The sequence below is a fragment of the Heteronotia binoei genome, chromosome 16 (assembly GCF_032191835.1).
Source record: "Heteronotia binoei isolate CCM8104 ecotype False Entrance Well chromosome 16, APGP_CSIRO_Hbin_v1, whole genome shotgun sequence".
Lineage (NCBI taxonomy): Eukaryota > Metazoa > Chordata > Lepidosauria > Squamata > Gekkonidae > Heteronotia > Heteronotia binoei.
In genome coordinates this window covers 30784623-30798928 of record NC_083238.1, presented here as the reverse complement: position 1 = coordinate 30798928, position 14306 = coordinate 30784623, and the positions used below count along the sequence as shown (strand labels likewise).

The following is a 14306-nucleotide window of genomic DNA, read 5'->3' as shown; positions in this document are numbered from 1 at the left end:
CATGTTCATTTTTGCATGATGAGCTGCCAACTAACCACAAATTGTTACTTTCAGCTTATTTTTTATTTCCCAAATGGCTTCCTCCCCCTCCCACCTCTGACTCAAGGCTGGTGCCCCTACTCTTGCCATGGTGACACTACTAAAAACTCCCTACAAGAGGCAATCAGTTGCAATAACATTACCACAGAGAATGCCTTTATCATAGTGAGAATTCCCATGCACTAACCAGCAACTATCTGAACCTTGACAAAGATAGAGAAGCCCTCAACAGAATGACAGCATCTTGCACTTCTCAATAGGATTGTCCTGATCTCTGTCATGTTGTGATGATGATGATGATATTGGATTTATATCCCGCCCTATATTCTGAATTTCAGAGCGGTCACAATCTCTTTTACCTCCCCCTCAACAGACACCCTGTGAGGTAGGTGGGACTGAGAGGGCTCTCACAGAAGCTGCGCCTTCGAGGACAATTCCTTTGAAAGCTATGGCTGACCCAAGGCCATTCCAACAGGTGGAGTGGTGGGGAGTGGGGAATCAAACCCGGTTCTCCCAGATAAGGGTCCGCACATTAACCCTTACACCAAACCATTACACCAAACTGGCTCTCCATGTTGTGGATAAGACGAGCCGCTGTCTTCCCTCCCTTTTACTGTCACTGCCACCACCTCTGGAAAAATCCTGTCTCCCTCACTCTTATGGGTTGCCTAAGGCCAATTCCACAGGGGTGTATCACTGTAGCATGCATGGCATAGAACAAAGTTTGAGTCCGATGGCACCTTTAAGACCAAGGTTTAATTCTGGGTATGAGGTTTTGTGTGCATGTACACTTCATCAGATACATTTCAAGCAGACAGCATGCCAAGGAGCAAAAACAGGTGGATAAGGGGCTTGTTCAGGCTCTCTCAAAAACAACTTCATTTCTACAAGGCACTACAAGAACAAAATCTAGGTACACTAAAACAAACAAACAAAAGGACAGTTACTAACTAGGTACTTGCAATCCATGGTCTATCTGGTCATTGTTAGTTGCAGGATGTCCATGCCCCTAATGCATCTGCAACCCTCTGGCATCTTCCCCTCTATCATCCTTCATGGCAAGACACACAGGACAGACAGTTCCCCTGATGATCACTAAAACCCAATTCCAGCCTCAGCACCACAACCCATACCCTTTTCCCACACAGCTTACCTCGGAGTGATGTCCCTCTTCATCACGCAGCGTCTGCTCGGATTTCCCACCATCTGCTCCGCAGAAGCAGGAAGTGCCGGGGCTTCTGCGTTGCAAATGTAAATCGCTAAAACCCAGTTTACATTAGTGATGCAAAAGCCGCGGCTCTTCCTGCTTCTGCAGAGCAGATGGTGGGAAATCCGAGCAGATGCTGCGCAGTGAAGAGGGACGTCACTCGGGGTAAGCTGTGTGGGAAAACGGTTCCAGTCTCTGACAAAGGAACTGCTCCCCTTTTCAGATTCCATCTTAATTCGGGGCCTTTAGTCAGGTCTTGGGGCTCAAGCGTGCTATACCTGGTCCTTCCAATCAAGAGGTGCTAACATAAAAGAATTAGTGTGTTTCCCTCTCCGTTGGAATATTTAGCCAGCAAAGAGCACCTTCTCCCCAGCCACAGAGATGCTAGCATGGTAGGGTTCCTTTCCGTCACCCTAACTGCCACAGAGTCTCTTGCCCTCCTGCTTCTCATCCACCACAGATCACCAGGACAGGAATCACTCCCAGTGTTTACACAGTGTCAGTGAACCCTTTTTCCCCTGAAGTGAACGTAAAGGCACATCAACTTTCAGTATTCCGAGAGCACATCTGTTACCTAGAATGTTGTGCAAAAACAATCTACTGAAAAAGCTCAAAGTCAACAATTGATTCCCTCATCAAAATGAAGAACTCAAATGAAATGAGACTTACTTATCTAATGATTTAGCTGTACATAACAAAATCTGCTTTGACGGCGTGAAAGGTCTGCTTGTAGATTCTTTTCTACATCCGATGCTGCCTTGGTTTAAAAAAAGCAAAGAAGAACCCACACAACATGTTTTAGCAAGAGCAAAATATTTATTCCACTTGGAGCCAAATGACATAGTATTAGGAACTGCAGCTTAAGATGGTGTAGGTTAGCTTTAAAAAAAATCACACACAACAGTCTGGGGTCCTGCATAGATCAGGACCATACAGCGGCGGAAAGGGAGACGTAACTCTTAGCCCCTGTGCCATTTCAATGCAAACTGAATACAGGTCCTTTCCCCCTTCAGTCTTAAAGCAGCAGTGAGGAGGGTATTTTCCACTGGGAAATGAGCACAAGTGTCAACAGTTAAAACTCCCTTCCCTCAGCACTGTGACCCTGGATCCCTATTGTTCCTACTTGTGTTTTGCAACCGAACTATTTTTATTTGTTTTATCAAGGCATACCAATGCTACTTTTCTCCTGAACAAACCAAATTATACATTATATTTTAAATAGCCCCAAATAAACAGACCCAAATATATCCTGAGCAGGTCCTGCTTCACCAGCTAGGTTTATCCGTAGGCCCCCCCACACTTGCAAATCACAGGCCATGACCCTTCTTTGAAAAGCATGATTTGGTCACAATGATCCATGTTTGGATCACATCCAGGTTAGATAACCATAATGGACTTTAGATGGAGCTGCCCTAGAAAACTGTAAGTTTCTATTGGTCCAAAACTTTGTAGGATACAGGGATAGTATCAGGCCTAGGCTGAAAAGACTACATCTGCTTTTTCAGAATATCTGTTTCTGGGCACAATTCAAAGTGCTAGTTTTTATCACATACACAAGAGAACCCACCAGTCCACACATGACAGAGAGATGGAAAAGTCTTTCAAGGTATCCATAATTACCCCCTACAAACCATCGCTTTGCTGGAAAACATAGCAAGCACTCATTTGCTGCAGGAGAGTACTTGTTATGATTTCAAGCCAAACAAAAGGTTAAATTTGTAACTATGGAATCCTGGAGGGGCTTTTGCTGTCGCTAGAGCTCAAAGATCACAGGCATTAAGTGCAAAATGAGGCAGATGAATAGTATGGTTTCTTGGGGGCCCCAGAACACCGGTATCTCCAGTCAGTCCATCCATTCCCATAATCAGCCCTGGTCCTGCTTGGCAATTCAACAGTAGCAGGAAAGCGAGTACACAGCCATAACCTTAATTGTTTGAAAAGGCACAGGAGAGACCAGCTACACAACAAAGAATATCTTACCGTGGCACTGTTTGGACTGGTTCAATAACAACTTCTTCTAAAAATAAGGTGAAATTTTTGGTTCAGTAAGCATATTCAATTTATTAAAATATAACAGAGATTAAACATTTTTTCCAAGAAGGAAGTAAGAAATAACTAACAAGATTTTTCAGCATTCATACAAATTATAACACCCCTTGAAAAATATAGAAGTGTAAAGAATATTCTAAGCTCCCCCCACACAGACTCTTCTCAAAGCTACGGAAACTTCCAAAAGGGAGGCGGGGAGGGAGAAAGTGGTACTTTCAATGACTATCCTGGTTCACTTAATCAAGATCAATTGAAACAAGTTGATAGTGCGCAACTATATTTTTCTCAACTGGAATCTATTAATTGTGATAGGCTTTATACAAAAGATCCATGTACCAGTATTTGGAATTAGCTAAATGTCAGGGGAGAGGGGCAGAGGGAAAGTACAGATGCTGCCTGAAATATATCCAGTGTATTCTTTTATTCTGTCCATAAACACACTTTGGGATATCCATTAGTGAAGACCAAGCAATTCAGTGTATGGTGCATTTTGCCACCACTGGCACTATGTTGGTTTAGAACACTTTTTTCCTACAGAAGTGAATATGGGAGAAAGGGGCATCCTCAGAAGCATAACTGAGTGGGGCCTAAGCCATCCCCTTCCACTGAGTGACCACAACGTCTGTACCAGAAAACAATCCCCTCCCCCTTCGCCCTGCCAGAGTCCCAGAGTGCAGTCTGTTTCCTTTCTCCCATAAAATTTAATGGGAATCACTGAAAATGGAGCCTATTCAATGGCACCCATCAGTTTAACCCTTCTCACTCTGGATCTTTTTTCTTTTTCTTTTAAACTACTTACCTTTTGGACCAAACACATGCAGCCTTCCATTTTGCCAGTTCTTCTGTTCCTGAAACAGAGATAGAAGTCAGACCCAACCAAGATTAGCTACTGAAGGGGCAAACTAGATGTGGGCTGTGGCAGGAGAGAGGGCTCTACATGTATTTTTGCATGTATCCACTAGTTCACATTTAGCAGTGACAGGGTCAGATGGTGCCAGGGTGCCTGCTTGTCCAATTGTGTGGAATAATTTTCAGTTTATTCATTCTGAGGATGTGGACAGGATTCTTGGAAGTCTGAGGCCTGTCACCTGCCTGTATCACACTTGCCTATCCTGGTTAATTAAATCTTTTTGGAGGCGGGGTTGTTGATTGGGTTTGAGAGGAACTTAATGCTTTCTTAAGAGAGGTGGTGGCCACCCCAGCCTTGAAACAGCTGTGGTGTGTCCACTTCTAAAGAAGCCTACCTTGATCCAGGGGATCTCAATAATTACTGACCAGTTTCAAATGTTCCATTCTTATGCAAGGTGACTGAACAAGTGGTGGCCGGAAAACTCCAAGCTTTCCTGGATGAGGCAAATTGTTTAGACTCCTTCTAGTCTGGGTTTAGGACTGGTTATGGGACTGAAACAGCATTGGTCACTGTGGTGGATGACATGTCAGGAGACTGAAAGAGGGAGCTCTCCAGAGCTTTTGATATCATTGATCGTGGTATTCTTCTGGGCTGCCTATCTGGACCATTGTCCTACCAGGAAAGTAGGTTTCAGAAAGTGGTGAGGGAGAGCTCAGCCTCTTGGTCTTTGGGATCCTGCAAGGTTTCATTTTGTTCCCTATGTTCTTTAACATCTACATGAAATCACTGGGTGAGGTCCTCTGGAGATTTGGACTGGGTGCAGATGCAGATGCTCTCTCTTGCACTTCCTGCTGATTCTAGGCTGCAAAACCCCTGAACCAGTGCCTGCAGGCAGTTTTGGAGTGAATGCAGGCTAATAAACTGAAGCTTGATCCCAAAAAGACAGAAGTGCTACTGATGGGTGTAAAGTTTGACCCGGAATTTAAGAGGTCACCCATTCTGCACTCCCCTTGAAGGAACAGGTCTGTAGTCTGTGGGTGCTCCTAGACTCAGGCCTACTGCTGGATAAGCAGGTGGTGGCTGTTGCCAAGAGTGTATTTTACCAGCTTCAACTGGTTAGCCAGCTGGGCAGAAAAGATTTGGCTACTGTGATTTATGTTCTGGTTACATCTAGATTAGATTACTGCAGTGCACATTACATAGGGCTGTCCTTGACAAATGTTTGGAAACTTTACTTATGTAAAGTGATCTTATGTAAAGTGAGATGTAAAAGTGATTGCACTGCTAGGGAGCAATGACCATAACGTTATTGATTTCACCATTTGTATAAATAGGGAGTTGCCCCAAAAGACCAGCACAACCACATTTAACTTTAAAAGGGGTAAATTCTCTGAGTTGAGGAGGCATGTGAAGAGGAAACTGAAAGGTAAGGTAAATACAGTCAAAACCCTTGGAGAAGCTTGGAGGCTATTTAAAACTACAATCCTAGAAGCTCAGATAAAATATATACCACAAGTTAGGAAAGGCACAAACAGGTATAAGAAAAGGCCTGAATGGTTAACAAACAAAGTAATGGAAGCTGCAAAAGATAAGAAGGACTCCTTTAAGCGATGGAAAGCTAGTCCAAGCGAGATTAATAAAAGGGAACACAGGCTGTGGCAAATCAAATGCAAGACTGTGATCAGGCAGGCAAAAAGAAACTATGAAGAGCATACTGCAAAAAACATAAAGACCAACAATAAAAATTTCTTCAAATATATTAGAAGCAGGAAACCAGCCAGGGAGGCAGTGGGACCCTTGGATGACCAAGAGGTAAAAGGATTACTGAAGGAGGATAGGGAAATGGCTGAGAAGCTGAATGCATTTTTTGCCTCAGTCTTCACTGTGGAAGATGAGAAGTGTTTGCCTGCTCCAGAACCACTAATTTTGGAAGGGGTGTTGAAATCAAATTGAGGTGACAAGAGAGGAGGTCCTACAACTGATAGATGAATTAAAAACTAATGTCACCATGTCCGGATGGCATACATCCAAGAGTTCTGAAAGAACTCAAAGTTGAACTTGTGGATCTCCTGACAAAAATATGTAATCTTTCATTGAAATCTGCCTCCGTTCCTGATGTCACCCCGATCTTTAAAAAGGGTTCCAGAGGAGATCCGGGAAATTACAGGCCAGTCAGTCTGATTTCAATACCGGGAAAGTTGGTAGAAACCATTATGAAGGACAGAATGAGTAGGCACATTGATGAACACAAGTTATTGAGGAATACTCAGCATGGGTTCTGTAAGGGAAGATCTTGCCTCACTAACCTGTTACAGTTCTTTGAGGGGGTGAACAAACATGTGGACAAAGGGGACCCAATAGATGTTGTTTACCTTGACTTCCAGAAAGCTTTTGATAAAGTTCCTCATCAAAGGCTCCTTAGTAAGCTCAAGAATCATGGAGTAAAAGGACAGGTCCTCTTGTGGATCAAAAACTGGCTAATTAATAGGAAGCAGAGAGTGAGTATAAATGGGCAGTCTTCGCAGTGAAGGACGGTAAGCAGTGGGGTGCCGCAGGGCTCAGTACTGGGTCCCATGCTCTTTAACTTGTTCATTAATGATCTGGAGTTAGGAGAAAGCAGTGAAATGGCCAAGTTTGCGGATGACACTAAATTGTTCAGGGTGGTGAGAACCAGAGAGGATTGTGAGGCACTCCAAAGGGATCTGTTGAGACTAGGTGAATGGGCGTCAACGTGGCAGATGAGGTTCAATGTGGCCAAGTGCAAAGTAATGCACATTGGGGCCAAGAATCCCAGCTACAAATACAAGTTGATGGATTGTGAAATGGCAGAGACTGACCAAGAGAGAGATCTTGGAGTCGTGGTAGATAACTCACTGAAAATGTCAAGACAGTGTGCGATTGCAATAAAAAAGGCCGATGCCATGCTAGGAATTATTAGGAAGGGAATTGAAAACAAATCAGCCAGTATCATAATGCCCCTGTATAAATCGATAGTGTGGTCTCACTTGGAATACTGTGTACAATTCTGGTCACCGCACCTCAAAAAGGATATTACAGCATTGGAAAAAGTGCAGAAAAGGGCAACTGGAATGATTAAAGGTTTGGAACACTTTCCCTATGAAGAAAGGTTAAAGCACTTGGGGCTCTTTAGCTTGGAGAAACATCGACTGCGGGGTGACATGATAGAGGTTTACAAGATTATGCATGGGATGGAGAAAGTAGAGAAAGAAGTACTTTTCTCCCTTTCTCACAATACAAGAACTCGTGGGCATTCAATGAAATTGCTGAGCAGTCAGGTTAAAACGGATAAAAAGAAGTACTTCACCCAAAGGGTGATTAACATGTGGAATTCACTGCCACAGGAGGTGGTGGCGGCTATAAGCACAGCATATGTATGCATATGTGTGAGTGTGTGTGTGTGTATATATATAAATAAAAAATAAATAAAAATAAATAAATAAATAAATATACACAGACAAACACATATTGGCCACTGTGTGACACAGAGCATTGGACTGGATGGGCCATTGGCCTGATCCAACATGGCCTCTCTTATGTTCTTACATAGAATACTGCAGCCAGGATGTTGACCGGAGCAGGGTCATAGGGACTGTATCAACATAGTCTGGTACCATCTACACTGGCTTCCAATTTGTTTCTGGACTAGGGTTGCCAACCTCCAGGTAGCACCTGGAGATCTCCTGCTGTTACAACTGATCTCCAGATGACCAAGATCAGTTCCCCTGGAGAAAATGGCTGCTTTTGAGGGTGGACTCTATGGAATTATATGCAGCTGAGGTCTCTCCTTTGGCTTCCCCCCCCAATCTCCAGGTATTTCCCAACCCAGACCTGGCAACCCTATTCTAGGCACTGTTCAAGGCCCTACATGGTTTGCAACCAACATACCTGAGGGACTGCCTAATCACGTATGAATCCACCTGACCAGAATAATCTATCTCAGAGGTCCAGCTTTGGGTGCCTCTGTCTTCTGAGATTAGGCAGGTAGCAACCTGGCACAGTGCATTCTTTGGGCCATGGCACCAAAGCTGTGGAACTTTCTCCAGGGAGATTTGTCTATCTCCTGTTGCTATATTCTGCCACCAGGTGAAGAGTTTTCTGTTTCATTTGGCATTCCCTCAATGATTCCCCCTTCCTAACCAATGTTTTTATGTTTTGTCTGTATTTTAATTGTTTGTTTAACTTGTTTTAAAACTGTTATAATAAAGTATGTTGAGGAATTTATTTTAATGGTTTTATAAAACATTTTTGTATGTTGTAAATCATGTATGTTTTAAATCGTTAGTTACCTCAGCTGCTCTGGTGAGGGCCAAAAACTGGGATACAAATCTTGTAAGTAAGTAAGTAAGTAAGTAAGTAAGTAAGTAAGTAAGTAAATAAATACCTTTGTCTTAACTTCACATTGAAATCCTGCCCCATGTCTTTTCTCATTTACAAAGATTCAATTTTTTAAAAACCTCAAAGATTTAACCCATAAGCACACATAAGGTGTGAACAAATTATTAAAACTTAAAATGTTTCTCAAAAAACCCATTAAAGTCAAGGTAGTATTTTGATTAAGGTTTCAGACAAAGATCTTGGAGATCTAGCCTGAAATCCCCACCCACTCTGCTATTAGGGTTGCCAGGTCCCCTTGCCTTTCTGGCAGGTGGATTTGGTGGGGGGGGGCATTCCGGGGGTACAGAAGTCTGCTGGCTTTATTAGTTTTCAAATACAAAACAATGATCTCAGTCCCAAGAAGCTGTGGTGACATCTTTTTAAATTTCCACCCAGAAATGGCATCATTACCTCAGGGACATTGTGCAGGGGACACTCTGATTCTAGGGCAAACTCTACAGTTAAATTAGACTTAAACCATAGAGTTTTCCCCAAAACCAGAATGTCTACCACACAACATCCCCCAACATGATGACATCACTTCTGGGTAATGTCATTGCATTGGGGACATCATATGGTGATGTCCCAGTTTAGGGTTCCCCCCTCCATCGGCTAGTTGGTCCACAGCAGAGAGGAGCCCCTGAAACCAGGGTATCCCCCGCTGGGACCTGGCAACCCTATCTGCCATGGAAGCTCACTGGGTGATCCTGAGCTAGGTACACTGTCTCAGACTCACAAGGTTGTCGCGAGGATGAAATAGAGAAAGGGAGACAATGCTGCAAGCTGCTCTGGGTCCCCATTCGGGAGGAAAGCAGGATGTAATATTTAAACAAATAAATGCCAACAGATCAATTCTGTTTAGAAATAAACACAGGAAAAATCTATGAAAATATTCTTTTTACCTTCATTGCATCTGTCCTTCCTAAGCCGTTATGCCTAATACAAAATAAAAATATTTGCACAATGAGTATATTCCTTTAAATATAAGAAACAGTTTATTCAAAGAGGAAACACTTCAAACAAAGCCGGCTTTCTAGGAGAACGTCATTCACAGAGCAAGCATAAGTGGTATAATTTGTATATATTTCCTTTGACAGTAATTGTATCCTGTTTTATGTATTCAGGATAAGTCATATTAAGTAACCAACCTTCTTTTCGATCTAGAATGACTATAAATAAAATCCTTAAAGTACCCTCATGTTATTGTCTCTTTTTTTGGATTGAGCTACTAGTAAAATACATTATCTTTTATGGATATCTTTTATGGAAAGTGAACAGTTAGACAAAGATAATCCAAGTATCAATCTGGATTTGCTGATACTATTGAAGTACCACCTTATTGTACCATCTTACTGTACCATCAAAGTACTATCTTATGTAGCCCAGTTTATGAAGTTGGAGAGCAATGATTCTAGCTGGGAGGGTGGAATATAAATTTGGATAATAAAAAAATAAAATCTGCAATCTAATGTAACTATACAATGGTGTAATATAATAGTAATTGCTAGACAAAGTCCTGGCACTCTGAGGTTGGTATAAAGCGATCAGCTGTTCAACAGAAACCAACTATTGATTTCAAGACAGTTGCATTAGGGCTGAGCTAATTAAGGCTCCATTCTACTCAGGTACACCACAGAACCCTGTGGTTCCAGGATAAAGGGAAGAGAGAGATCTATTTCTGAGAGAGAGCCATTTTTGACCCACTTGCTCTTTTGTTTTTCCTCAATATTCAGTACAATTGCACTGGCGAAGAACCATTATGAGAAAAAGAATGAAAATCTCCTTGTAGATGGGTGACTGATCAGGATACAATTCCTCACAATGATGATCATATGCTCATATTCACTGCATGCTAATGCTTCATAAATTCATTAAATTACCAAAGGACTGCTTGACATGTAATATTCTCCTTCTTATTAGAGAACTCTTGCTTATCTGGAACTTTTAGTCATATATGATGCCCCTCAATTATGATGCACTACTCTTGCCAAGAAGGGGACTCATTTTTCTTTCCTTACCTTGACAATGGCACACATTTTTCTAGGACAAATCCATCTAAAAGGAAAGGTTCAATATATTTAATGCAATTTCCTCAAACCGCATTTTCAAGGTATAAAACAGTTCAATAACACAGAATCACCCTAAATAGTTGGTTTTTTTTAAATTAACTAAATTAAAATTAGTAGCCAGATGAGATGCCATTTGATAAAATCAGACAAGTCCGGAAAACTAAGACATTAAAACATGAATGTAAATTACAAGGAAAAATGACACTCTGATATCACACATTATTATTTTATTTGGTCCAGCCATTTGTGTATCTTTACAAAGAACTATAAGATTTCTATTCTCTTTGTTCCTTCGTCTCTTATTGTCTTTAATTGGTGAATATTTGAAAAGCATTATTAAATTAAGCAACTAATTTTCTCACTTCAATGTGGCTTGGGTACAAATAAATAGAAGTTTTTATATACTCCCAGTTCAGTGCTTTAGTGCAAATGGGAAATAGGTAAATTCCCAGTTAAAAAGCAAGAATTTCATGGCACACAAATTGCAGCATAAATATTCTCACATAAATATGTACACACAGATTAGAAAATGTGCTGATCTGTGAATGTCAACTACTGGACTCAGACAGATGGCACCATAGGCCCGAACACTGATACTACACAATTTGTAAAATCTGGATACACTTAAGATCTTTAATACCTCTGCAGTAACTGGTATGGATTGATTTAAATCACAGGTTGGGGGGGGGGGCACTGGTTTAAACCACTGATGAGCATTGCAGCAGGTTTGCTATAACCATAAATCATCATGATTTAAAAATGAATTGAGTTTTTAGACTGCCTCAGAAAGTACACTATATATTTCTTAAACATTTCAACTTAATATTTTTACTATTTTAAAAAATAGTATATGGTCCTTTGCTCAGTTTTAGATCATTTCATGCATCTCTCCCACCCCAGATTCTCATTTACAACCAACAACTGTGACAAGTTTTGTGGGGAGGTGCTGGTTGCAAATCAAGACTAGGTGATCTGCCTTTTGAATGGTCCTTTCTGTTTTAGGCTGCCCAATCTCTTCTGTCAGAAGATGCAATGAGAGGGGGGATATAGGGAACTTGCCTTTCTCTACCATAACTCCACTCACATTATAATTTCTAATCCGAGTATTGAGCCAACTGTAGATCAGGTTTCCTCAACATAAAATAGGGGCAAGTGGTCACACACGTGTTTAGATTAGTTTATTTGATCAGTAGTTTATTTGATCAGTTTATCTGGGACTCCTTGTCAGCCCCTGACCTCCATGTATTAAACCATAATATAACACACAGAGCATTGGGCCATATGAATACTGACAAAGTTTTCCTCCACAGCATTTCCTTTACAAAGAAAAGCAATGTTTCATAAGAGCCAAAATTCAGTTTTCAGAGATTACATGCTTTTCATTGTGTTCAGATTTCATTGTAAACTGTGTTAATTTTAAAAAAAGAAACTTATTATAGCCGTAACTTTTGAAACAAACCTGTTTTAAAAAAATGTTTTATTTAAACCATCTATTTTTATCTTCCCTGGTTATAACAGAGTTTGTCTCAGTAGGCCAGTCCCGTAAGAGGAAAGACTAGGGAAACTGTTCTAACTTCCTTCTGCAACCGTTCCACTAACCCTTCTCTGCACCTTACCTGAACACAAATTTTTCAGTGATGGAATTCATGCACAACTAGGACCACCAATGTGGGCATTTTACCACTGTGATTCTTGCATGAGTATTTAAATGCAGGCGCGTTGAACATTTGGTTTTTGCAGGCTCTCTAAATTGGTTTTTACAGAACTTCAGGATCAGAGTATCACTAAAGTACCCCAAGGTCTGTTACCAAAATTTAAAAAAAATCAAATCTGCATTATTTTAAAGCAGTATAAATGTTTAAGACTGAAATAATTTTAAAAGCTTGTGAAAAATATTATCATTGGTATTACAGTAGCATAAACAAGCATATATTTCCATTTCTTTAACAGACACAATGTTGTGTCTTCCAGAATGTTATGAAATGTTCCTTCCATTCTAAAGAATGCAAGACTATTAGCTTTACTGTCTTTAAACCAAAATTATTATTATTATTTTATTATTATTATTTCATGAAAATACTTCTGGTTTGGAAATCTGAACCTACATCTATGAATTTATACAAAAATCCCTTTACAGCAATGTTTCTCAAAGGCTAGCTGGTTTACCAGTCTTGGTCTGCTGATATGTATTCATTTATTGGAAATATCTGTATACCACATCTCTAACAATGGGCTTAAGGCGGTGACAACAGAATCAACCCAAACACTATAGACTCATTAACTTACACATCACTAGACCTACTGGGAAAATGCAAATTATTTAAAATCAGTAGCAACACAATAACTATGAATAACCCAAGAGAAGCACATTATAAAACTGCACTTTACATACCCACATATGTTGCCCACTGGGCTACCAGAATAACATGAAAGAATCTGAGACCTTATAGGATGGCTTTAGCCCTTAATGAGTCATAATACAACAACTGAAGATACACTTTGCTTAAAGCACAGGGACATTCTTGAAGGTGTACTTGCCTTCTTGCTGAGAAAACGTGAACGGTACCCATATCTGACTAAGTCAGAAATAAAAATAGATATAAATATTTTCCTTGTGACAATCCGCATCGTGATAAAACTGATTGTCAGCAGTCTTCCACAGCAAAAGAAAAATTATGTGGGAAGCCATGTATATATGTTAACGTTTTTAGAGATGGAACGGACTCACAGGGAACTTCTGTGATTTAAAACATGCCACAGGATGTGGCTCTTCCTTATGAGGAGGAGGAGGAGGACGAGGCATTTGCTCTGCACGTGTTTTCCTTGAGCAGCACAACTGCCCATAGAACAAGAATGTCAGCTTCATGGCAACTCATGTGAGCAAACTCCTGTCAACAATTTCTGTTAGCTCTGAAATATTAGTACCAGATCAAAGACAAAAACACAATGCAGTTATAATGAAGAATTCTTAAGAGAATTTTTTTTTTAAAGAAAAGGATTGATATTTCAAAACGCACTTAATTATGTTCTGAATAAACAACTACTCTTTTAAAAAATCAGAAAAAAGGAATTAAAATAAACAGCCCTAAACACTGCCTAGTAATTGTTTAGAGAAAATACCTTCAGGGGCAATCACTTCCAGCATTCCAGAAACCTACAGAAAATGTAGAAGAAAAATATCTAAATGATATCTCCAAGTTGCACAATATTCTGGGACCAAATGAGATAAATGTATTGGGCACTTGGGCAAGAGATCTTTAGAAACCATTCAGATACGATTTTGCAGCTGAGTACATCATGGTACATCACCTATAATGCTTCTTCGCATAACATTTGCCTGTGACAGCGACTGTCAGTAAGTTAAACATTCTTGAGAGGCAAGATCAGGATGGTATAAGATACACCAAAATGTAGTGGAGGCTACTTTTCACTACATTTTATGGGTTGTGAAGATAATAGATCAAAGGTCCAGCACCTCACCTCTTGCCCTGACAATTCTGGGCTGGCAACTGGTCTTTGAAGGATTATTATGTCTGGGTTTCTGCTTGTGAATCTATCTTTCTGGATCAGGGAACATGTATCAAATTTTAACACAAGGTGACATCCCAAGAGCCAATGTACAGAATTCTGAAAAATTCAATTGATATTGAAATACTAACATCACGCTAATTCTCTGTCACACATATTTCAATAGTGG

The 14306-nt window shown here is 40.5% G+C and overlaps 1 protein-coding gene across 1 annotated transcript in view; it reads right to left on the bottom strand.

Annotated features, from left to right (window-relative positions):
- Positions 1–14306, bottom strand: part of ERICH2 (glutamate rich 2) — a 41956-nt gene that overhangs the window by 22678 nt on the left and 4972 nt on the right. The window contains exons 3-8 of the mRNA XM_060256995.1: positions 13730–13763; positions 10559–10595; positions 9443–9476; positions 4095–4143; positions 3227–3263; positions 1916–1999 (exon numbers count right to left, since the gene is read on the bottom strand). Of these exons, the coding sequence (XP_060112978.1) occupies positions 1916–1999; positions 3227–3263; positions 4095–4143; positions 9443–9476; positions 10559–10595; positions 13730–13763 (275 nt within the window). The remainder of the gene's footprint in view (positions 1–1915; positions 2000–3226; positions 3264–4094; positions 4144–9442; positions 9477–10558; positions 10596–13729; positions 13764–14306) is intronic.